The 24,805-nt window shown below is 43.6% G+C and overlaps 1 protein-coding gene across 2 annotated transcripts in view; it reads left to right on the forward strand.

Annotated features, from left to right (window-relative positions):
• Window positions 1–574: 574 nt before the first annotated feature.
• prkar1b (protein kinase, cAMP-dependent, regulatory, type I, beta) overlaps window positions 575–24,805 on the forward strand; it is a 66,038-nt gene continuing 41,807 nt past the window's right edge. The window contains exons 1-4 of one of the 2 annotated variants that reach the window (XM_084571083.1): window positions 575–938; window positions 2,763–2,950; window positions 16,693–16,863; window positions 21,564–21,655. In XM_084571083.1, coding sequence (XP_084427209.1) covers window positions 2,777–2,950; window positions 16,693–16,863; window positions 21,564–21,655 — 437 coding nt within the window. In that variant the 5' untranslated portion in view covers window positions 575–938; window positions 2,763–2,776. The remainder of the gene's footprint in view (window positions 939–2,762; window positions 2,951–16,692; window positions 16,864–21,563; window positions 21,656–24,805) is intronic. The other variant, XM_084571084.1, reaches the window with a different exon arrangement.

Raw genomic sequence — 24,805 nt, forward strand, 5'->3', positions numbered from 1 at the left:
TCTACGGTTCTAATTTCTAATTCTACAAAACTCTAAGTTTAGGACTTTTATTATTACATTTGGTATTAATGTTAAATATAGGTATTCTTAAATAGCTCTGCATTCGGTGAATTTCACACTAACTTGGTGACTAGTGATCTAGAAAATCAGATAGCGTTTAGACTTTTATATCAGGGAATAAAATTTACAAGAAACACAATATAGCAATAAAAGCATATTTTCACAGTTAAAGATTTGACATCATGTGAAAATAACATTACACTCACCGGCCAGTTTATTAGTACACTAGTGAAAACGAAAGCATTCTAACAGTCCTGCAATGCTAAAAATCTTAGCTTAATGAAGGTTATGGTATTCAGCATTTTGTTTAAAACAACACTCCGGAATTGTATTTTGTTTCTATTATTTTGAGAACCCCATTTTAATCAATGGGCTAGGCTAAATAACATAAGCACCCTTGCGCTAAATTCAATATAATTAAACAGCACCATGAACTACATCCTCCAAAAAAATGATCATACAGTTGAATTAACACACCTGTAACACCTTTTCAACATAAACTGAACATTAAAGGGGGATTTAGTGCCGGTTATTCACCCTAACGTTTTGGCAAATCTATGTAAATATCACAGGTAAATACACCAATGTCACGATTTCCTTTTTGGGTGGATGTTCCCTTTAAGGATTTCTTTTTTAAACCTGCAAATGGGCTGCCGCGTGCTCGCCGCTGCCTGCCTCGAGAGAGCGCCGCTGCGGTCGAGAGGATGACAGATTGACGTCATCGGCACTGACGCAGAGCGGACCGAGGTAGCAGAGAGGCAGCGCAGCAACAGCAGCAGCAGCAGCAGCAACAGCATCCCAGCTAACAAAACGGTACCTCACCAAACATCCCACCACCAGCGAGGTGTTTTCTCACTGAGCATCCTCCTAAAATAACGGTAGGGACATCAGCGAGAGCACCTGTTTACAGAAAAAATAAAACAAATAAATAAATTTAGAGCAGGCCCTTGGCAGCGTTTATGATCTTGGTAGTCGCAGTGTTTCCCTTTCGTTGTGGTTTGGTTGTGAGGCTAGCAAAGCTAGCCGCGTTAGCCGTCTATTGAATGCAGCCGAACAGGTGCTCAGTTTCATCACGAGATGCACAGTTTTTGCATGGCAAACAAATGTTACGTGTGGACACTGCTGGGTGTTTGTTGTGAAGAAACTACCCCCGGTAGAAAGCATCTGTGTAATACCTGATTGTGATTTATTATGCTGTAACTGTCACACCGCAGGCGTGATTTTACTTTGAGGAAGTGATGCAGGGTTGATAACAGTTAGCTATGTAGCTACACCTGCTCAGCTTCCTGGCTCGCCATGAGAGAGATTGCTGTGTTATTTGGCACATCTGTAGTCTGGTATAATCACAGCAGTTGCCAGCTGTCATACACTGTTACATAATTTGTTTTGACCTTACCTGCTGAAGTATTTAAAGCACCATTTTCACTCCCAAAAGACACATAAAGAGCATTTCTTAGTCTAGCATGAGGTGTATTGCCTTATTGAGCGTGTTGGACAGTGTTTGTGCTCATCTAAGTTTAAGCGTAACCACTTTTTTACACACAAAATATACACAATATGCAGGAATTTTACTAACCACACGTCAACCAAGTTGCTGTCTATATACAGAGATGTTAGAATGCATCCTTGAGAAAATCTTTAGGGTCATAAGTGCTGGAAAGGAATGCCAATGTTTTAATAATCCAGTAATTTAAAACATAACAAACTGAGCTAAGTCGTCACAGTTAGTCAAAAATCCAACACTTCAATCAACCAGTATGCGCACCTCAGTTGCACCAGTGAAATCTTATAATTGACAGATTTATACAGCATGTCTTGCTATATCATAGCAATATAACTCTACAACCATAGTACCAGCATTATTATTGACTTTTAAGAAAGTTAACATACACCTGCAGCAGTTTAGCCTCGTTGGCCTTCTGATTGGTGTGCTGAACACCAACGAGACGGCTCCTACTCTTTGTCAAGTCCCGACTTCCTGTGTCACCGTTGCTAGCTTAGTCAAACAAAAGCCATGCAGGGGTCCGCCCCGATAGAAAAATGCTGAAAACCTTTAATAAGTCTGGACGTGACGTGGCGGGAGGACGGCAAATAACAGCGTTAGCAACCATGCTAACGTTGGCAGACGTATGTAAAATGACTAGTCTTTTCACCAGCTTTCAGTTTTTATTTTATTTCCCTTTCTGTACCCACACTTGTCGACTGAACGAGTTTTATATTTTTTAAGAATTACAATTATGAGCTTTAATGCTAGTCTACAGGTGTAGAGGTGTGCTAGTATATCTAACCTAGCAACAGTAACATAGGAAGTCAGAACTCGACGAAGGATTGGTCGTCAGCAGACCAATCAGAAAGCCAACGAAGGGTCAGTTACCGTAACTGTAAAAATATTATGTCTTGCTCACAATATTGTCAACTGCTGTCAGTTGCTGTCACAAGGTCCCTCACAGAAAACACAAGCAGGTGTACAAATATTAAGTCCCCTATGTCCCACAATCCATGCTTCTTCCATTCTCTCCCCCATCGACTTCACATCTCACTGTGCGTGCTCCCCATTTTTCCCCCCTCCCTTCCGTTTTTCTTTCTCTCTCCTCAACCTCTCCTCTCCTCCGTTACACTCTTCCACCCCCCCCACCCCTTCGCTGCTCTGCCTTCCCTCCCCTCCTCTCATGGTCCACCCCTGTTTTCTCCCACTGTCACAGAGATAAAAGATAAGATGGCCACCTCCTCCTCCACTCTGGAAGAAGATGAGAGCTTGAAGGGCTGTGAAATTTTCGTGCAGAAGCACAACATCCAGCAGATCCTCAAAGAGTGCATTGTGAACCTGTGCATCGCTAAGCCTGAGCGTCCTATGAAGTTCCTGCGGGAGCATTTTGAAAAGCTGGAGAAGGTTGGTGACGACAAAATTCTGTGTTCATGTGACTTAAGTTGGTAATTTTTGTAATGTGGGTCAGGATGCATGGATATTATGTGTAACAAGTTTTTTTTAATTTTTTTTAGTTTTTATTTTTTTTACTGCAGTGTGTGCCAGTTAACTAGTGTAATAATGTAATATTTTCTGTATCACCATACTATGCATCTTTAAATTGAAGTAGAATTATCACAGACTTGGTTATATGTGGAACATATTTTTATACATTAACTGTTCTGTTTGCTTGTTACATTACATCTGTTTAACTAAGTTTTGTTTTGTTACGCATTAGCCCACAAATAACATCCCAGAGTATTAAAAACAGACTGTACTGTTATAATAGAGCTTTCATTTTCCGTCCTATAATAGGAGAATCCATTAGGGAGTGTGAGAGGAGCACCCATAAAAGGCCAGTGTCCTGTGTACAGACTCAGACAGCAGACTTTTTGTATCTGTCCGTCTGTGAGCGCAGGGACAAAATAAACGACACATTCATTAAGAGATAACGGTTACATTGATGGAAGTAGGCGTCCTTCCGAGTAGAGGAAAAATGATCATGCTGGCTCTTGCTGGCACCCGCTGCAGTTGCAAGATGTTTTATTTAAAAGTTATTGCTGAGAGGTTCGTCACACTGTAAATATAAGCTCAAAACTAGAAATAAGATTACCTTTTTATGAGGTAATCGTCCTCTTCGTGCCACCACAGCAACGGCTCTGACCTGACTGATTGGATCAGATTGGGTTCTGTGATATTCCAAGACCGACTCAACAACTTTGGCTTTTTATCGGGTTTCTCATGCAGGTCCTGAGAAGTTTTTCTGCTGGTGTTGTTGGGTGCAAATCAAAAATGATATAGTAACGAGATCAGTTTTATTCATCTCACCTGTCGGCTGTTTTAACGGATTACATAAAGATGCAAGTTAAGTGGTCTCCCTGAAAGTCTCTACCAGTATTTTGGCTTTGATCGCCCTTTGATCACGCAGCGGTGCATTGGCGTGTTGGCTCATGTGCGGATCATAAGATTTGTTTGTTTAAACAATGGGCTCCACTCTTACACCACCGTTGCAAGTAGGTCATCAAGGTCTAGAGGAGCTAGAATTGTAGGCTGTTTCGCTGGTGGCCTGGGGAGAGTTCAGCCCCTGAAAGAAGTCTCCAACAAGAGAAGCGATTGTGAAGGTAGATCAGATGCAGAAGGAACACCAGTTCACCATCCCAATGTCTTGAGGAGGGTCTCCTTCTGTGCACGATCATGTGAGAGTCATCTGACTGGATCAGTTGTTAATATCACAACTTATAATTCTTGTTTTCCTATATCTCAAAAGTCAAACGGCTCCTCGAGTTAACTATACCCTTGAGCTTTCTGTGTTCAAATAGTCTTCGCATCAGCATTGATAGTAGAGCTCGGGCTGCTGTTAGCGGGGACAGTGATGTTACGCCAAGGTAACATAAATACTAATTAATGTGACAGATCTCAGCAGATGCAAGTGGAGTGAGTCATCCCATAAAATGATACGCTGCACACCTGCCATGTGTGTATCCCGTTTACAATTTCAGATGAACCTCAGTGTGATCAAAGCTCTTCACGTCAACTAACGGCGTTAGTGCGTTGTGTGAAAAATAAGGCTAAATATTTGCATGGATCTTCATGTGGTCATGATTGTCAAGTGCTTGTGTTGGGTTTTCCATTTGCCCCGGCGACCTCCCACATTCAAGTGTTGGGTAAATTGGGTGTTTTTGAATTGCCCGTAAGTTGGGCCATTGTTGTACATCTCTTTGTGTTGGGCCTGTGATGGACTAACAATATGTCCAGAGCGTACCACGGCCCTTGCCCTGTGTCAAGCGGAATAAAGCGTGTATCTAGCATAAAAAAAAAAAAGAGACTAGTCCACGTGAGGCGTGTTTTTTTCTGAAACTGCACTCAGGTGTCCACAGTAATCTGGTTGTAATCTGTGTAGCTGGCAGGGCAGGGTGAATAAGTTGTTACTGGTGGAGTACGGTCTTGACTGTGATGCTCTCTACTCTCCACAGTGTACAGTATATCCATCATAGCCTTTACCAGGCTGAATCCGCTGCCTGGTAAAGGTCACTCACTTCCACTTCCACTTACCTCAGCCTTTTTGAAGGGAAGCATCGGACGTTGCCATAAAAAACAAAAAAAAAAAACGACTCTCTGACTTCTTACATAACTGTAAAACAATCTGCATATTATTTCTCTTGACATAACAGGAAATACTGTTTTGTCCGTTCAGTGGAAATTGAGTTTGGCAATTTTCTTCATGAGAAAGTGTCACAATATCACAAGGATGCATATGGAAAACACATCCTTCATCGCTGTGTTATTGCTGCATGAACTTTTGTCCACAGTGGGGTATAGTGTTTTACATCTTGTGGCTGCCAACTTTCACTTACACTATAAATATGCATATTGACTTTGTAATACTAGGTTATCGTTGATGGTTATGTGCCTGTGTGCAGGATCAAAACAGCATCTTTAACGGTTATGAGGATACTTGATGTGTTGGTTAAGGAGCAGTCTTTGAATTGTTATTGTTCGCTGAAATCACCTGGTGTAAACAAGCCCACAGTTGCCCAACGCCATTCTGGTCGAGCTGCCCAAATCTGTGCTCATGTTTTGAGGTCAGTCATTCGCGGAATAGAAACGGGCCGCGTCCGCTTTTGGTGGTGTCCCAGTTATTTAAGAAGCTTATTGTTTCGCTTTCCTCCTGAAACAAACTAACTTTAAGCACAATATATTACACAACAAGCTCTATGTCGGTTTAATCTGAATTTAGAGCTGCAGACAAAACGGTGATGGGATTTTCTATTGTCATTTCCCGAAATTTGCATTTGTATAATTTTCTCGAGATGCGCCACTGTTCTGTTGCTGACGAATGTCTCAAATGTGACAAAATAAAACAAAAATCAAACTGCCAGTGGAGGAAGGTGAATCAGAATGGAGAAACTTTTGCTTTTAGCTGAAAGATTTAACAATAAGTGGAAAACACACACCTTTGTCATGTCGTTTGTCCTCCCCCTCCGTGTTTGTGTGTTGCACCTTCTTGTCTGACAGCCACTTTCGTCAGCACTTGTCGCCCACCAGAGGTGGTAACCTAGGCAACGATAAATGATATATGGACTGTAGTCTGTCCTCTATTCAACGAGCCTGTTTATTGGCAAAGTTTATTTCCTTCGTCCTCTAATATGTTCATTTTTTTCCCCCTATGTGGGCCCATGAGATCACTGTGGTATTCTGGCTCCCATTTTGCCTGACCTAACTGCATTTCATATCTGCACAAGATCCATTTCAGACCGCATTTGCAGTCGTATCTGGAAAATCTTCTTTTCTAAGCCTTGGTTTCTGCATTGTCTGCTCCCGCATTCTTGTTTTTTGATGCTATGTTTTTTTGCCTTCCCAGACACACAACATGCATATTTCTTTCTTTCTTTCTTTCTTTCTTTCTTTCTTTTCTGCTTCCACTACTTTTCTTGTGATATAATAACATGTCTTTGCTCTGCTGATGTTGTGAATGTGAAAATAACAGGCTTCTCGCTCCCTTTCATCCTGCCTATTTATGCATGGTAATGACGCCTCTGATCTCCGCCGTAGTGGCTTCAGATGGGTGTTCTCATCTCCCCGTCACTATCAGCTCAGCTCAGTGTGTAATTGCAGAGGACTGAACCATATTTTTGACACTACAGTGTAAAAAGACAGAACAAGATGTCTGTGTCGCCTTGCTTTGCGTCTTTGTAGCAGCATTGTGACGAGGCTTTTTATCAGATATTTCTATGAGATATTTGTTAATATGCTGATGATAATCACTGTTATTTAAGTAACTTGCAATTAGACATTAAGATCATATCTTAATGCACACGCTTGTTATGAGATAACAGCTTGTTGACATGTTTATGTGCTTTTTAAGCGAACACAGAAGTCTATTTTAGATGGTCTAGTGAATGCTGCACTGAACTAAAAATGGTGACAGTCTGCATCCTTACAGATCTGTCCAACAGGTAGCAGCATCTAAATGTGCCAGGACTGAATGTGTGATTGTGGATATGTCACCTAATATATAAAGTGGGCGACTGGCTCCACAGATGTTTTTTGGCATGTCATTCATATTTCATCTTTCACTAGTGTTAGCAGTGTTGTGTATTTTTTACCTTGTACAGCGCCTGTTAAAAGTGTAGGCCTGGGATGTTTCCCCGTTTTATTGTTTTTATAAATGTCAATCAAGTGACTGATCTTATTCAACAAGGTCTTGGCAATCAGTGCTCTCCATTACTTAAATGGAGGTCACCTGAGTACAGTAAATGTCACTGCTTGGTTACAGTATTCCTGGCAACAATTACGCCATGAACACAAAAAAAAACAGTATAACAACACTAAACGTACCCTGGACTTCAGCTAAGGCAGTCATTAAGAACTGAAAGGAACATGGCACGTGCAAATTTGCCAAAAGCTGGCCGTCCTCAGAAACCGAGTGACAATGCCAGAAGGAGACTAGTGATGGAGGCCGCAATGGCGACAATGACGAGGCTTCAGCAGCTGAGATGGGACGGCTTCTTCACCAGCCAAAGCTTTATGGGAAGGTGGCAAAGCTCATATTAAATCTTGACTAGTTTGCCCAAAGGCATGTGGAAGACTCCGGGATCAGTTGGAAGAAGGTTCAGGAGTCTTTGGTCTTCCCAACCATGAAGCATGGTGGTGGAAGCATCAGGCTGTAGGTTTGGTCTTTGGCAGCAGCCCCTGGACAGCTTGTAAAGGCAAAGGGTAAAAATAAAGGCAGCAAAATATAGAGAAATACCGGAGGACAATCTGTCCTCAGTCTGGAAGAGAACTATGACTTTGGTTGGTTTTAAGACAACAAGGAGGTGGATGTGAAAGTCCAGGCCTCAGTAGAATAGAGAATTTGTGGCTAGACTGTGGCAGGTATAACAAGGGGAAAGCATAGAAATGGATGAATACTCTTTATAAACATTGCATCGCCACTCGTTTTTCTTTTCTCTTCCAATACTTTCTGTGAAAACATATCTGATGATGTCTCTCTCCTCCTTCTGCCATTTGCGCCGCAGCCATGGAGGAATCAACACTTTGATCTTTATGTAACATAACACCTGCGCTGGCAACTAAATGTTCAGTGCAGTGACAGCCGTCACTCCTCAACTCCATCTGCATGTCTGTGGCACTAGGACATGAGTCTGAATGCCATATTCCGATGAGTACATCTCATAGGGCTGATAACTTGATAGTTGAATCTTAGCTAATATGGTCTTATTGTAATTTCCTTTTTATCATGTTTCAAGAAGGGCCTGGGGTCAGGTGGTTATTTGCCACTGAGCAATATGGCTTTATTGGAAACAATCTGAACAGTCATCATATTCAGTTTGCCATTACTATACCTTTTTATAAATGTGTTGTTTTTTAAAAGGAGCGATCCGATTCACTAGTCATGGAACAGTTCCTGCTTCTTCTGTTAGTTTGTGGTTATTTTTGTGTGTTGATGTGTCTCGCTATCATTTGCAGAATGCCTCCTGTGTTATACTCTCACAGGGATATCATAAGTTTGTGTCTCATGCTTCACTCCTGGCTTTTGACTGCTTTCTGCCTTTACTCCTGTTGTCCCTTATCTTTTCATTCCTTTCTTTTTTGTTTCTCAGGGGCTACACCCTTGCGGATTTGTCTTTCTCACTAATTTTAAAGTCTTTCATACTTCAACAGTTTTCTTCTCACCTTTTCCTCTTCATAATACACATCCCTGTCACACCCAGGCTTTCCCTATCTCCATGTATAGTACAAGTATATTGGTATATTCCAGTGAGATTCAATTGGATAATGATTTAAATTAGCTATTTATTTTTCTTTTCTAGCTTGCATATGTTAGTGCTTTACCTTTAGAGCACCAGTACCAGCTCTACTGTCAGTTCTGTAATCTTAATACTCCTCCAGGATTAATATAATAACAATACTAACATATTTTTGGCATTTCATTGACAATCCTACATCCAGTGACGTATGCCTTAATTGTTGTTACCTGTTTGTCCTTCAAAGTAATTTTGCTGTAAATATCTTTTACAACAGAACCCATCTAACCATCTAGCTTCTCAGATGGGAGCCATTTAGTTGTAAACAAACTCAACGGTGCTCAGATGACGTATATGACTATGTTACTGTTAAAGCCCGCCCATGCGGTTTGATTGGCCCAGCAGATCTTCATTATGACCACCTCCCTAAAAGTTTGTATGTCTCAGTTTGTGACTCATCAGAGAATGGACATGGGCCTTCTGAGGGTGTCCTGTGGTGTCTGGCAACAGGATATTGTTAGTGGGGGGCCTTTGGGGATACTTGATCAGTTTGGGAGCTAGGGACTTTGGAGGCCAGGTCAACACCTTGTGCTGTTCTTCATGTTTTTTTTGAGTTGTTCCTAAAGCGTTTTTATGTGTGTGCCTGTGTCAGGCTGCATCCTGCTGGGGATGGCTGCTGCCATCAAGGAGTGTCATTGGTATGGGTTGGGGGTGCCTGGTCTGGTCTAGGTTGGTGGTACGTGTCTAAGTAACGTTGACACGAATGCCGGAACACACACAGGATGGTCAATGTTATTTACTTCTTCTGTGAGTAGTTTTAATGTTGTGGCTGAGGAACAACATCACATTCAGTGCCCAGAAGCATTATATTCATATCTCTACATGTGTTTCACCACATCTCCGTGGAGGCTAGTGTTGCGGTGATTTGGGGGTTATGTTAAGCTCATGTCGGCGTCATAATGCACATCAAGTAAAACAAATGTTAGCCCTGCTTCGTCAGCTCTGCTCGTGAAAGATTCGATCGCACTGCATTAGAGGAGAGCTCCTCACTCGGTGTCTGTCATTGTATCAGTCAATCAGCCACGGTCTCCCCCCTCCCGTGTAAGATGAGAAGCCTCTCTGTGCTGCCAGCCATTCAGCTGTCACCAAGACCTATCATAACAAATCCGCCAGTCCCTTCAAAGGGCTCTGATTGACAATTCATCAGGAGGGTTTGGTTGTTTGTTGAGTCTTCTGAGAGCATTTAGCAAGAATTATGTAGAGCTTTGGATTATCTTCCCTGTCCTCTACTACCTTCTATCTTACCTCTTGCTTTGTTTGCTGGAGTCCAGCATCGAAAACTGTCTCTCATGCTCAGGGACTTTTTAAAGGGTTCATTAGTATTTTCAGTCTCTATGTTCCCTTCATCATCACCATCATGCTGGGGAGCAGGGGAGTCTGTCAGATCAGCCAGGGTTGTGCGCAGTGACCCGGGCCTAAACCTTCCTCCTTCCTGGGCCCCAGCCAGGTAAACTGGACCCCCAGCCCCCGTCTCACTGGTGGTCCTTCTTTGTCCTCTCTCATCTGCCCGTTGCATCCCTCCACCCCTCCTTACCAGTGGGCGGTTAATGTGAGAGAAGGAATATGTACATAAACTTAACAAAACAAGCATGCCCGATCAGGCAACATAATTTGTTTTTAGCAGCAGACCGGATTATGACAAAATGTCAAATGTCTTACAGGATTAAATGATGCGCTTCGGATTGTAACTTTGGGATGATGTGTTGACATTTTAGATCCTAAAGGTCAAAGGTGACATTATGATGTTATGCTAAAACCTAACCAGAGGTTTCCCAACATTTGCTGGCTTCCTATGTTACTGGCTGGCTTACTGGCTTAGATGGACCAATGCTGGGGTCCATTCCCATAGGAAAAACTTTGAAAACCTGCAAAATCTGTTGGTACCGAAACACGTAAATGTTATTCTTAAATAATGTGGAAAAATATACAGTCAACAGGTATGGATGCAGCAGAGGAAATCATCACACATACAAACTGCCGGCCAATGTTAGCATGGTTGCAACATCCTGTTTCTGTAGCGTCAAATAACTAACTAAAATGAAACGTATCCAAAAAACTGACACTTGAACATGCGTCAACATTATATTGTTGACGAAAAAAAAAATAATTTCATGTGTATTTTAGTGTTTTAATTTGGTGGAGGTCCCATTCACAAACATGGAGGGGGTGGAGCTTGTGACCTATACTGCAGCCAGACACCAGGGGGAGCTCTACTTGCTTTGGCTTCACTTTTGAGGAGCAGTTCCGCCGTCCATCTTTATACAGTCTATAGTCTCCACTCTATGTTACCTCTACACTCTATGGCTACATGTTTTTCGATGAGAATGGACCCCCACATGGCTATTGATTGTTCAACGTAGCCACCCTAAAATAGAAATTCAGAGCTTGACAAATGGTAGGAGCCCTCTGGTTGGTGGTCAGCAAAGAGTCACTCTTCTCTAAATACTGCATATTATACGAGTCTGGACAGACATGGGTGTAAACTGCAATTTGTCTGGTTCACTGAGGCGCGCAACCACTGGCCGGTCATTTTAGCTAATTTGGATTTAGGCTGCACGGTGCCGTCTTGATGAATCTGAACATTACCTTTTGGAACAGCTGATATATATAATACTAAAACACGCTTTTGGCTACTCTCTGATGTGGATGCATGCTTTTGTCTGTCCAGAATAGCAGTATAGATTTGCTGATCCCTGCAAATTGAGTTGAGACTTGCGTTCGAAGGGTTGGGATCACGGAGACTGTTGGTTAAGGGTTACGTTTAAAGAGGTAGCCTCGCCTGTTGAAATTACAGAACTGATATACCGAGCCGGAGAGTTGCAATTTGGACAGCGAGCCTCGTCTGTGTCTGGGTCGCACCGATAAACAGAGTGAACATCATTTCACAGCGCGGCACACACTCGCAGACCTAATACAGCAGTGAACTTTCTGTCCATTGTGTTGCTGTAATGGTGTGGAACAGAATGATGAGCACACTGTTAGCTCCACTGGTGGATCAGCTCTGCATGCTTCATTACCTGTGCGGTGTGTGTGTGTGTGTGTGTGTGTGTGTGTGTCATGTTTGTGCGGCACCTTGTTGTTTTTGGTTCACTCGCGTGCTTTCAGCCCCGGCAGTGGAGGGTGAAACTTTGTATGTCAACGGGATGAGGGCTATCTAAGGTAACCACTTATGGATGTTTCCTTTTCTCTAGCAAACATCAGAAATTAACAACACGGAAGAATGGATGTTTCTGCGGGTATTTATGCTGTAAACCGGCTGATCCTTTTTGATAGCTTGGAAGCTTTCGCGCCGAGCGTGATGGGTGGTCTGGTTTATTAATCCCGGTTACTCACAGCTCTTCAGATGGGAGTTAGTCATAACTTTTGTTCTCATCGGCTCAGGGCAAATTGGTTCAGGGAACGAACAAAACAAGGTGGATCCATTTTAATATGACTCGTCATCCATAAATGAGTTTTAATTGAACTTGATGATGGTTTTAATAACGCTGGCTTTGCGTGGAGCGAGTGTGCGATGGGGGGATTGGATTTGTGTCGTCTCACGTCTTCGTTCTTTTAATCCCTCAGCCACGGTCGCTAATGGACAGCGAAAGCTACCGCGTCCTGCTTGTGCCCGCGTCCTCTGTCTCCTCTCCCTCCTCTTCTGTCCTCTCTCTGGCACGCAGCCGCTCATGATGACGCAGGGAGAACAGAGCAGAGCAGAGCAGATGAGAGGAGAGGAGAGGAGGAGTGAGAGAGTCTGAAATAGGGCAGTAGCCTAGAGTAATAGAGAATTTATTAGCAAATAAGCGGAATAGAAGTGGAGGCAGGATATCAAAAGAAGGAGGCTTTTGGAAAGGCTCTATCTACATAACCCTGGGAACAATAAAAGCTGTCTGAGGCTGCCGTGCTTGCGTAATGCCACAGAAAAGCGCCGGCCTGCTGCTGGTAAAGACACATTGCAGCTGTTGTCAGTGCACCTTGAACCGACGAAGCCTCCCGCGTAAACATCTGCGGCCGTCTGTTTGTGCCAGAACAGCGCAAACGCTTGTCGGAGCCAGACACAAAGTCCTCGCTTGATTACTGACCCTCTGACCTAAGAGGAGAGCGCGCGGATCGGCGGACGATAAATAAGGAGGGGGGGGGGGGGAAGACCCCAGCGCGTACGGGACAGTGTCTGGCACGCGGGGAGCGCAGCGGGACGGTGATGCATCCCTGTGGGAATGTTTGGATCCTTTCACTGGCGCAAAACACGCGCGTGTGGTCAGAACAGAAGTCCGCACTGAGGAGAGTGACGTTTCCCCATCTGCGAATTGATTCACTTGTGAGGGTGCGTGAGAGAGAGAGAAAGAGAGAGAGAGAGAAGGAGGCAGTCTGTCAACAGGCGTCAGATCTGGTCTGGTGTGTATGAATGTAGGTGTGCGAGCTACCATCACTTCCTCCTCAGACTCGGCACCAACTATTCAGGATGCTCACGGCACCCAGTTGTCATAGAGACGGAGGGTAGCAAGAGGAGCCCGCTCATTGCGCCACCTGATTGTGAGTGCGAGGGAGAGAGAGGGAGAGAGAAAGGGAGAGAGAGAGGCAGAGACACAGAGTTGCGCAGGAGCGATGAGAGACAGGCTTTTTGCTGTGATCAGTGTTTTCATCAATAGACTTGTTCTTTAGCTGCCGTGTCGCGGGGATTGCAGACATTTTGCCACTTGCGCGCTCTCACGCACTGTCTCGCGCCAACTTGGATTCTCCTCCGCTTACCTGCACGCACGCACACACACGCGTGCAGCGGTCGCCGTGCTAAAAAAGCAAGATGCTGATGCATCCTGACACGTGCGTCAGGTGTTTGTGAGACGGGGATCCATGCGTGTTGATTGCCATGCGCGCTTTGACTTGATGCCTGGTTCCTCCGGCAGGCTGAGGGGCACAACAGGTCTGGCAAGGGGCCCTCCATGCGATGGTAAATACCTCCGAGCACAAAGTTAGCCTTCGGTTAGCCTCCCGGAGCTAACCTTTATAATCTCACAGAGGCAAATGGATCCTGTGCATGTTGTTTTTCTGCAAAGGTAGAGCCGTTCGACTGAGTCAGAGCGTGTGATTGTGAATGAAATGACCATTAGTGGCTGGGCTGTCCTAGGCAGCAGCATGTAAACTGTTTTTTTGTTTTTTTTTAGTAGATTGTGATTCTAACTTGCAGTTTGTCTGGGGGAGCGGAGGAGGAGTCATGTTTGCATACGTGTTTTGGCTCTTTACAGGATGCAGTGTGTTACCTGCAGACCTTGCCGTCTTGATTAAGCCGAGTTCGTGAGCTCTCATCTCCCCCTGCAGTTTGCCTGTGTATGTGTTCGCAAGGTTGTGGGTATTAATGTGTGTGTGTGTGTGTGTGTGCATCGACTCTTGAGTTCTTGCTTCCCCTCTTCTATTCCTGCTGGCTGTGTTCCCTCAGGCAGTGACTCTGCGTAAGCAAGAGGTGTGTGTGTGTATGTGTGGTAGCCTTGAGTACGCTCGCTTGCTCCTGTGACTCGTGCGTGCGTGCGCGCGTGCGTGTGTGTGTGTGTGTAGATGTGCATTATCACATTGTTTTACATAGACACTGAACAGAGCATCGCAGTAACCTTTGGATTTAATGAGCAGGAGAGAGTCGCACGGGGTGGGAGTGAAATTGAGAGATGCGGCGACAAAAAGATCATAACAAAGGCTGCCAGCTCGAAAACTGAGTCAAAGTGCAAGATGCGGTAATGAGAGCCTCGCAGACGGCGCGTCTGCCTCGCTCATATTTTGTATCATTACAGCGCGGATGTCTCACTGCCTCCGTTCCTAGTCTATTATGCTGTCGGGTTTATGCAGTCGCGGGGAAACAACGTGCAGAAAAAAAGTGCTGAGTTATGAGGACTGGATTTGACAAGTTGTGTTTGTCTCAGTTTTTAGGTAATATGACGGCGGCCTCCTCGCTGTCACCCACTCCCTCCATCTTTTTCTGGTTCTGTTTCGGGCGGTGTTCTCAGCCTCTCTGTCACAGGTTGCATCTTGTCCCCTCGCCGTGTCTCTCCGTCCTCCCCTGTCGGTGTACGAGCTGAGAGAACTTGCAGCAATTCTTGCCACGGGGGTTTCTGTAATCACTGTGACTCTCGGGGCCGTGACACACCAAGACGATGGACGGCCGTTTGCCCACGTCGGGCTGTCTGTGACAGAGAGAGAGATCAGTCTGACTGGCTGTACAGATATTTGTATACGCAAATATTGCCATGATTATCTAGAATGAATAAGCTTCAGACCAACTGAGCAGCATTGTTCAGGACAACGGTCTTAGCTTAGCTGCCCAGTCTTTCTCCCAGACGCAAAATCTACACGCGTTCTGACTGTTATCTTTAGTCTTTGCGGTGTGTTCAAGTGCAGCTTTTTGAGTCAGGCACAGGTGACCTCAGGTGGCGTCAAACTCGGCCTTCGTCGCTGGTAGTTGCCGTGGTGTGCCCCACCAAGTCGGATGCAAGATGTGTCTGAATTGTTTGACATTTGTACTTGGTGATGTAAACAAGGTTTTACTTTGAGTTAGTTTTCAATAATTACTCAAATATAGAATACAATTTGATTTAAACAATTTACCAGGATTGCTTTTTTTCTCCATGCAATATAATAGTTTATAAATCCAGCATCTAATTTTATTCTTTACACTCCTAATACATTTTTGTAGAGTCGTACAGTCAAACTCAAATGAATCCTCTGGAATTAAATCTCAGTTTCTGTTTTTGTTGTGACTGGACCCAGAGGAAGATTTACTCACGATAATTTTAAATTCACATCCTAAATGAGACGCCGCTGATCAAAAAGACCTGTTCTCACAGCAGAGCTCTTTCTGTTCATTACTGTCTCTACTGCCGTGTGAGACTGCTGCTTCTCCCTTCCATGGTCTGGAGTCCTGTCTCCTCGATACATCTTTATTTATTTCTGACTGCACGGTGGTAATGCAGCAGACAAGCACAAAAAAAAACAACACAAAAAAGGCCTCCAGTGTATTGAAATATTGCTAAACGAAAGGGCGATTTAATAACGTCACCAAAACACATGACTGCGAACAACATTATTGAGATAATTCCTATTGTGGTGTCAGACTCATTAAGGCTCCGAAAGACACACATTTCCTGTTAGTACACACCGCTGTTGTCAGTTTGTGCGTGGAAATGCGCAAAGACGACGACTGCCTTAGCACAAACTGTCTAAAAAGCACTCTCGCATATTATTAACAGGCATTCAGTGGTTTTTATTGTGTGTTTATGCTAATGCGCTAATCAAGTTTTGCTTTTAATAATTCATCACCTGCGGAGCGTTCGGCCGTTGAATACAACAGCCAGCCAGTAGCATCCTGCGTCTCCGTTGATGTCTCTATTCCTTGTTGTTTCAGAGCGCCTGGCGGAGCCATATTCTCTCTCTGCATGTTTAGGAAAGCAAAGATTAATATTTAATGCCTTTCACCGCACACCACGGCAGCTAGATGTCAAGGCAGTGCGCACTCGGGACCAGGGCTTATTCATTCTACTTTATCTGAGATTTATTCTGGTATATTAACGTATCTGACCTTCCTAAAAGCTCACATGATGCCTCGTGTGAAGAAGAGTGTTTATAGAAGCTTGTCAGCTCTTCTTCATGTGATAATTTTAGAGTAAAAGGATAAGAGTTGCTCTCAGACAATCTTGCCTGAAGCAACAGTAGTTGTTGCATCTATTATTTTTTTTTCCACTACTTGAAATAATTTACCCGTAGGGGAATTGTTTTAATAGATCATCCGCTTTTTTGTATTTTTAAATTTCCTTCCCCCTCCCCTCATCCTCCCTTTCTCTACTCTCGTCCCTCAAAAAACTCTTCTTTCTCTCGTGTTTGTTTTTTTTTTTGCAGGAAGAATGCAAGCAGATCATGGCACGCCAGAAATCTAACAGCCAGTCAGACTCACATGACGACGAGGTTTCTCCCCCGCCGCCCAACCCCGTCGTCAAGGCCCGCCGCCGCAGGGGAGGGGTCAGCGCTGAGGTCTACACCGAGGAGGATGCTGTCAGCTATGTCCGCAAGGTCAGCCTCAGGAAGATGAATGCATACATAAAGATCCAATGCCTTGTGCAAACTCATCAGGATGCAAGGAGGCAGTGTGTACGCACAGTGTGTGGAGTATGTTTGGTGCTTGTTTGTTGACACGGTTAAAGAACCAGTTGTAGGATTTAGTGGCCTCTGTTGGTGAGGCTGCATATTGCAACCAACTGAATACCCCCTCACTCCTCCCTTCAACACTGATGAAGTTTGTTTTTAAATTAACAAGCTTTCAAAATCACATTAAAAAAACATCCAGCAAAATCCTTAATGAGTCACGTCCATGCGTAACAGGAACGAAGTGCAAGGGGAGAAAATAGAAATGTTCTGTTACGTCAGGCAGCACTTGAGGTAGTTTATTGTTTATTTGCCAGACACTTCACGGTCTTTTCTGTTAAAACCCATCAAGAAAATTAGTGTAAATGGAGCAGTGTGACAGTGAAAAGGGAGCACGGCATAATATAAATTTATTACAGCAGTTAATGAGCAGATTTGGACACGTCGGTGAATTTATTTCCAGCAAAATACACGGCTCGTGAATCATCTGCTGAGCTGATGTTCGGCACACATGCTGACGGTCTTTCTGTGATAGATCTCCACTCAGGTGTGTCTTCATCGTTAATTTTCCAGTCATTTTTTATTGTTCTAACTGAGCTATAGCACGATTATACGCAAAAGCGAAAGAATGTCTGGAACCCGACTTATTCTGACTTCTAGAGATTACCTGGTGTCTGAATTTGCTCTCAAAGCTTAATTTGACATGGAAAAAACAGGAAAAACCTGGAATTTTTTGTGTTTTACTTGACACTGATCAGCCATAACATTATGGTCATAATGACAATTGAAGTGAATAAGACTGATTATCCGGTTATCGTGGCACCTGTCAGTGTGTGGGATATATTAAAGTCAGTTTGTTAGATGCAGGAGTGACTTTGACATGGGCTTTAATGATTAGACGTCCAGCGTGGAGCATTTCCAAAACTGCAGCTCTTGTGGGGTCCTCCTGGTCTGCAGTGGTCTGTACCTATCAAATCCTGGTCCAAGGAAGAAAAAGCGATGAACCGTGTCATGGGTCGCCAAGGCTCACTGGTGCAGGTGGAAGCGAAGGCTGACCCGTGTGGTCTGGTCAAAAAGAGTGTATTCTGTTGTAATTCAAAATGTTGTTTTGTGTCAGGGTGCCCATAGTGACCACTGCTCAAATCGCCTATATTGGACCACGAAGCAATGGAAGAAGGTGGCCTGATCTGATGAATTATGTTTTTTATTTTACATTGCATGGATGGCTGGGTGCGTGTGTGTCCCTTTCATGTGCAACAAATAGCACCAGGATGCAAGGAACACCCTCTTGCCATTTCCATGAGGGTGTGCATGACCTGCATATTGTTGTAGAACAACAATGTTCAGGTGGCGATACGTAAAGTAACACATTCATGGTCACCAGGTCCCAGGTTTTCCAGAACATTACAAACGTTATTTGCTTGGTGGTTTTAATGTTATGGTTGATTGGTGTAATCTGGTTTCTAAAACAAACTTACATAATTATGTTTTGTTTTTATGGACAACCAGGCTGCTCCTGATTCCACGAGTTATCAGTCCAGTTACACCCATGTTTCCATTCCATTATTTATTGGAGCAATAACGCCATAAACTATAATTCACATTTACACACGCACTCTCGCACGAGCATGTACACACGCCCTAGCTGGTGTATCATTACCCTCCTTGTTCAATTGTAATGAACTTGACACGGCATTAATTGCTGGGTAATGACATAATGGCATGAGCACCCATCACCACGCTGCAATTGCATGGCCACTGGAGCATGCAGTGTGTGTGTGTGTGTCAGGTGTGTGTGTGTGTGGACCATGAGGACTCTGCGCTACAGTCGTGGTGGCAAAAAAAAAAAGCCCACCTCCGTCTCCAGCCTAATTTTCTTCACTGTCCCTAACTATGTTACGCGCTGACTCACACAGGAGGAAGTTACTTCATGTGCTAACACAACAGATCCATCAGGGAAAAGTGAATTCAAATTAAATTACGACATGAAAGCACATTATTGCTTCATTGTGAGGGATGATTTATTCTGTCTATTCATGTACGCACACATACACTCAGAGACTGCATCATCACATCCATTCCATTAATGCCTCAATTCAGCAGAACACGAACAATTAGGTGAAGTGATTAGAATGTTTTTTTTTTTTTTGACGTAAAGTGCTTGTCGAGTCTCGAACAAATTGTGAAGTCTTGTCAGTCATGCCCCGAAGATCATATAACCAGGACCAGGTGTCCATATAACGTCATAGTGTGTGTACTAGGGGAAGAACTAGTCAATGACGACATGAAAACACAGTAAAAAGTAATGCTTTGCAACAATGAAATCTATATTCCTTACCTGAATACATATTGTAGAGTCTCACACAAAAGAAGCTACGGAGGCTTTTCTGCAAGTTTGTTGAAGCTTGAACACGGGCCGCTGACGGCTGTAGCCCACGTCAACGCCATAAACACTGTCAGCCCTGACACTTCTAATATGCGTCTCTCGCTGGGCAAAAAAAATCAAGACATGGTCTGCAACCACAGCACCAATGTCAACTAATAGAACACAACAGAACTGAACATCAACACATGAGCTTATCAATACTGTGCACTGCAGATATGTATAACCTATATAAATCGGCGCCGTCATTAGCGTTTAATAGTGCTTCACAGCGTGTCTTAAGGTATATGGTAATGTAGATGGTACTAAAGGGGAATTACCATTTTTTACAACCTGGACCTTATTTCTGGCATAAAATACGATCGTTTACTCACCCATATAACTTTGGTGTCATTCAGACGATATTCAGTCACTCCCACTATATATCCATATAGTGGGAGTGACTGGGGCACCGAGACGCAACCTCTAAATAACGCATTATCTGCCGCAAAACTCGTTCATTTCACCAATATTTTCTCCGGACTCAACGGGGGATAGCACTAGCGTATCATAACACATAACACACAGTACACACATAAATATTGGTGAAATTATTGAGTTTCGCGGCAGATAATGCGTAATTTAGAGGCTGCGTCTCGGTGCCCCAGTCACTCCCACTATATGGATATACACAACGCTCCACTGGATCTAAATATCATCCGAACAACTCCAAATGACATCAAAGTTATATGGGTAAGTAAAAAACGGTAATTCCCCTTAAAAAAAAAACATTAAATTGTTGATGTACAGCCTCTTTTTCTCGTTTGGTTAAGTTGTTAACTGACTGTCACTGAGTGGATTCGGACCATTCCTCTGCTAGCGTTAGCGGATACCTTTTTAGATTGCAGTAGTACTTTTATAGTATTTCAGGACTGACTTACACATACTGCACGTCACGGCAAAATAGGCTTCATCTTTAGTGATGTTGATGAACCGCTGCAATGACCTGCTGGACTTCCCACTTCGTCTTCTGGGAGGCGTCCGTGTTGTTATTGTCACGTGATCGGCACCTGGTCGAGTTCCTGCTTAAAGCACAGCAGTAAAGTCGACTAGTCGAGTAATCGGTACAACCCCAAGTCTGTACTGCCGTTGATTTTGGTTTAAAGTAATATAGATGTCACAGATGATAATTAGCGTGTCAGCGGCCTAACTTTGCTGTATGCTTTTCTTACGTTGCTGCTGAGTACACATGTAATTTACCAGCTGAATTTGACTGATATCCTTTCATCACTGCTTTGCGTGGAGCTGTTAAATAACTAGAAATCCATCTTTTGACATCTGTCTCTGCCCCAGTGTTTTTCAGCTGGCTCGGACTGAACGTCTCAGCTTTACCTTGACAAGTGAATAAGTCTTGAATCATAACTATGAGTGCAAACCCTTTTTTTGCCAGCTGGTGAAAAGCCAAGTGCTGGAGCTGGATTCGGTGGAAGACGTGCAGGAAGATGACCTAAAATCTGTGTCCTCCTTCAAGCTCCATGCCAGACCAGCCTGTTTTCTCTATCTGCCCGCTAAGTAGCCAGGCCTGACGTTATGCTCAGATAAAATTTTGGTACTTTTTATTCTACATGTGATGTGGTCGTGTGTGTATTTGTGTGCACGTTGTGCGCTGCGCAGTGTGGTCGTCTTCATGTGGAGACATCTGTTGCTTTAACTTAATTACAACCTACCCCCCTCCTCTCTCCCACAACGAGAGACAAAACGCACACACATACGCACACACATATGCACTCCTTCTCTTGTACAGTTTAGAGTAAAAAAAAAAAGAATTAATGAAAATCTTATTCTGCCTTTCACTTACTTCCTTGACCTTTCTGCTTTAAAGTGAGTCTTCTAAGCTGAGGAGCTTTTTCTAAACACAGCTGCTTTGTTGTGGCGTCAGACTTTACCATTCCCTTTCCACGAACACACACCGCAGAGCCTGGGACATGAAAATGCATGTTTTATGAATGAGTTCAGGGCTCTTGTGAATTTTTCAGGCCTGTGCGAGATTTTGAGTGTAATCCCTGAACAGATGGGCTTTTCCAAAAATACACCGACACACGTGTGGGATATTCCTTTCAGAGTTTGCCAACGCGCTGCTCTTTAATTACTCAATTTGGTCTGCTTTTGAAGTCGGCCCTATTATGTGTTTGCGCTGGTTTGTTTCATGTGTCCACCTGCATAAGTCCACTTCTCTGTAATAGCTATTACTCATTTGTCTACACAGGTGATTCCAAAAGACTACAAGACCATGACTGCCTTGGCCAAGGCTATCTCCAAGAATGTGCTGTTTGCCCACCTGGACGACAACGAGAGAAGGTACAAAACGGCTCCAATGACATCTTCAATAGATTTGAACAATCCACTGTGATGCAAGCAACTCACATGTTTGACTGGACCCCTAATGCATGTTTACACGTTTAGCTGGTAAAATGGTGAATAGGCCATTGTTCAAGTTGAAGGTATTGCCCTCTTGGCCCACTGAGTGCCAGTGTTGCCTGCATCTCAAGTCGGCGGCGTCACCGACATACATTAAGAGTTGAATAAGTACAGATGTGGCAGAAGAAAAAGGGGGGCGTGCAGCAATAGGTTGGCGAGAGGCCACTAGATGTGCATGTGTATGTTGTACGGCATTGTGTTGTTGGTTGCTGTGGAAACCTGTGGGCTTATAGGTATCATGTTTCATATTCAGAAATGGCTGGCGGCGCAGAGATGGTCTTAAATACGGAGAGAGAGATGCCAGTTTCCCTCGATCCCTCCCCTTTTCTTACCATCTGCCCCTGTTCATTCTTCCTCCAAATTCCTCCTTTCCAGGCGTCCTCTAGCCCATCCTTCCATCTGTCCCAGATCTCCAGTGACGGTCCGGTCTGGCTCTGACAAGAAGGGGTGTTGTGGGAAAGGCTCTCAGGTGGCTGGCGGTCCTGCCAGCCAGCCGGAATAATGTTTCATTAGCGGGGAGAATCCATTATGCCCCATGGAGAGGAAAGCACCGGAGCTTTCCTCTTGGCCAAAGCCTCCACACACCAAACCCAAGACACACTTTTTCCACTCTTTCGTCAGCTGACAATTTACCCTGCTTCCCTTGGCGTAGGCACGCAGACTTCTGATTGCATGTCACTGCCTCTGAAGTAGCCCGGAGCTGGGTGCAACATGTGATAGATCCAGACAGTTTGAAAACCACGTACTTGGGTGGCTAATGTGGCAGCTTTAAGTTACAACAGAAAAAATATCTGGCAAGCGACCATAAACCATCAGGTTTTAATATACTCAGCGCCTCTTGGCATGTCGAGCTATGTAATGGCGTTGTCATCAGCCCATGAAACCATGCATGATGTAGAATTAGTTCGACTGGCTGTCATGTTAGCTGTCACTACACACAGCTGGCGTCAGCCATTAATGATGATTGTACAGGGGCACGGCAGTTAGTTGGCTATGACTTCCTGTCCTCTGTTCTTCTTCACTCTTCACTTAAAGCTGATGATGCTGGACGGCTGGCTGGCTGGTTGGCTGGCTGGTGGCTCGGTCGCGTTGCGGTTGCGTTGTGGTTGTTGTGCATGGAGCTTCCAAAGACAGAAATGTGTTGATGTATGCCCAATGTGGTCTTTGGGCATTAATGAATAACTGCACAAAGGAACCAGAAGGCCTACGCTACATGTTTTCATTGCTTCGGTTTGTCATAAAGTCTTGCCTAAGATGTGCGGTTCCAGCTCATCCTTAATGTTGTACAGTGCTGACAGTCGCTACAACAATAGTGTGTTCCCCTCTGACCGCAAGAAACAAAACAGGAAATCAAGACAAACTCGGCTTCAGAGTGAAGAATAATTTTTGCTCATTTATGCCTTCTGTTGCTGGCATTGATGAAGTCACAGTACATCAAGTTGCTCTTCATGTGCCAGAGCTGCCTTGGACTGACGCACATTAGCAGATGGAGTCTGACTACGCAGCCCCCTCTCTGCCTCTCTTTCTCTGGTCTTCTCTTGTTCTGCCAACAGCTGGACATACATATATTGTAGATATGGTCTGTGTGTGGAACCTATATTTCACATGAAAGTACATCAATAAACTATTGCTCATTGTCAGAGTGATGGATCAGAGCATGCAGCGTTGGAGTTAACAGATGGATACATGGTAATGCATTTTTCTCCTTATCGTTTCTCGGCTACCGGGCTTGCGTTGGACTGTATGTTTTTTATTTTGTTCAATAATTTCGTCGAATCATTCATTTATATTATAGTTTGAGGTGTGTGTGTGTGTGTGTAGCCAATAGCTGTGTGTGTGTGTGTGTGTGTGTGTGTGTGTGTGTGTGTGTGTGTGTGTGTGTCAAGAAACATCCTGTGTGATTAGTCACTCAGCAGTTATGTAAGATGAACACCACACAATTTGTTCCCCCATTAGCGCTGCATTATGCTATCATCCCCTTCAGTAATGACAGAAACAGTGAAGTCTTCTTTGTTTCCCTACTGAGTCCAGTGCTTTCTTTTTCTTCTCATCACTTTTTCATGGTCTTTTTTTTTTTTTTTCGCTCGCCCTGTCCATTCATAATCTGTCTCATCTTCTTAACTTACTTATCTGCCTTTCTAGAAATCCAGGGAAACTGTACTGTTGCTTTAAGCGACGTGGTTTTACTAGAACACTGGCTGACACTTCTATTTATTTCTAATTTATATTTCTCTTTCATGTTTTTGTTTTGTCAGTAGATTAAAATATTTAATGGCATGACTTCCATGGTTAACGGAAATGCGTTACACATTTTATTTCTTTTAAATCTGTTCTAAATGTTCCTTAAAAGGATATTTCTAAAGTTTTTAATACTATTATCCACATGAAATTGGACATATATGCTCACTTTATACAAATGTATCTTGTTATTATTGTTTGTTGCTTGTAGAGTTGTCCAATTGTAATTTAGCCAGGGTGATCTGCCTTTAGAGTTTCTGTATCAGTGGTGTGTTTAATGGGCAATTGGTATTTGAGACTCTAGTGGTAACTGAATTCACATCGATAGTAAATGCAGATAAGTTTAGTCTTTTCAAGAGAACCATCTGGCAGGGCTTTGAAGCTAAACTTGCCATTCACAAAAACAATTTCTTTATCCGTCGCGCATCTTCTTCTTTATTGCGGATTTTTTTGTCGGTTTTGACACTAGAGTGTGTTTTACTGCCCCCCGCAGGCTAAAATTATTCACTACGGCCGCACTTCAGATTATGTTTCCTTTACAGAGCATTTGCGATTGGATCACATCTTCATTTCCCAAACTACGGTGCGGGTGAGCGTCATAATCACAGGGCATGCATGCGTCAATTGGGCGCCAAAAAAAAAAAAAATTGTAGCTTCAAATAGAATTTATGTTTACACGCTAGCGTTGACAGTTGCCTAATTACAGTTTGGTTATTTTTACAGTACAATCCAATGTCCTTCTTTAAGACCTGTAAAGACCAATTTTTAAAATATTTACAGTTTGGGTATGGT

The sequence above is a fragment of the Chelon labrosus genome (genome assembly GCF_963514085.1).
Source record: "Chelon labrosus genome assembly, chromosome: 21".
NCBI lineage: Eukaryota > Metazoa > Chordata > Actinopteri > Mugiliformes > Mugilidae > Chelon > Chelon labrosus.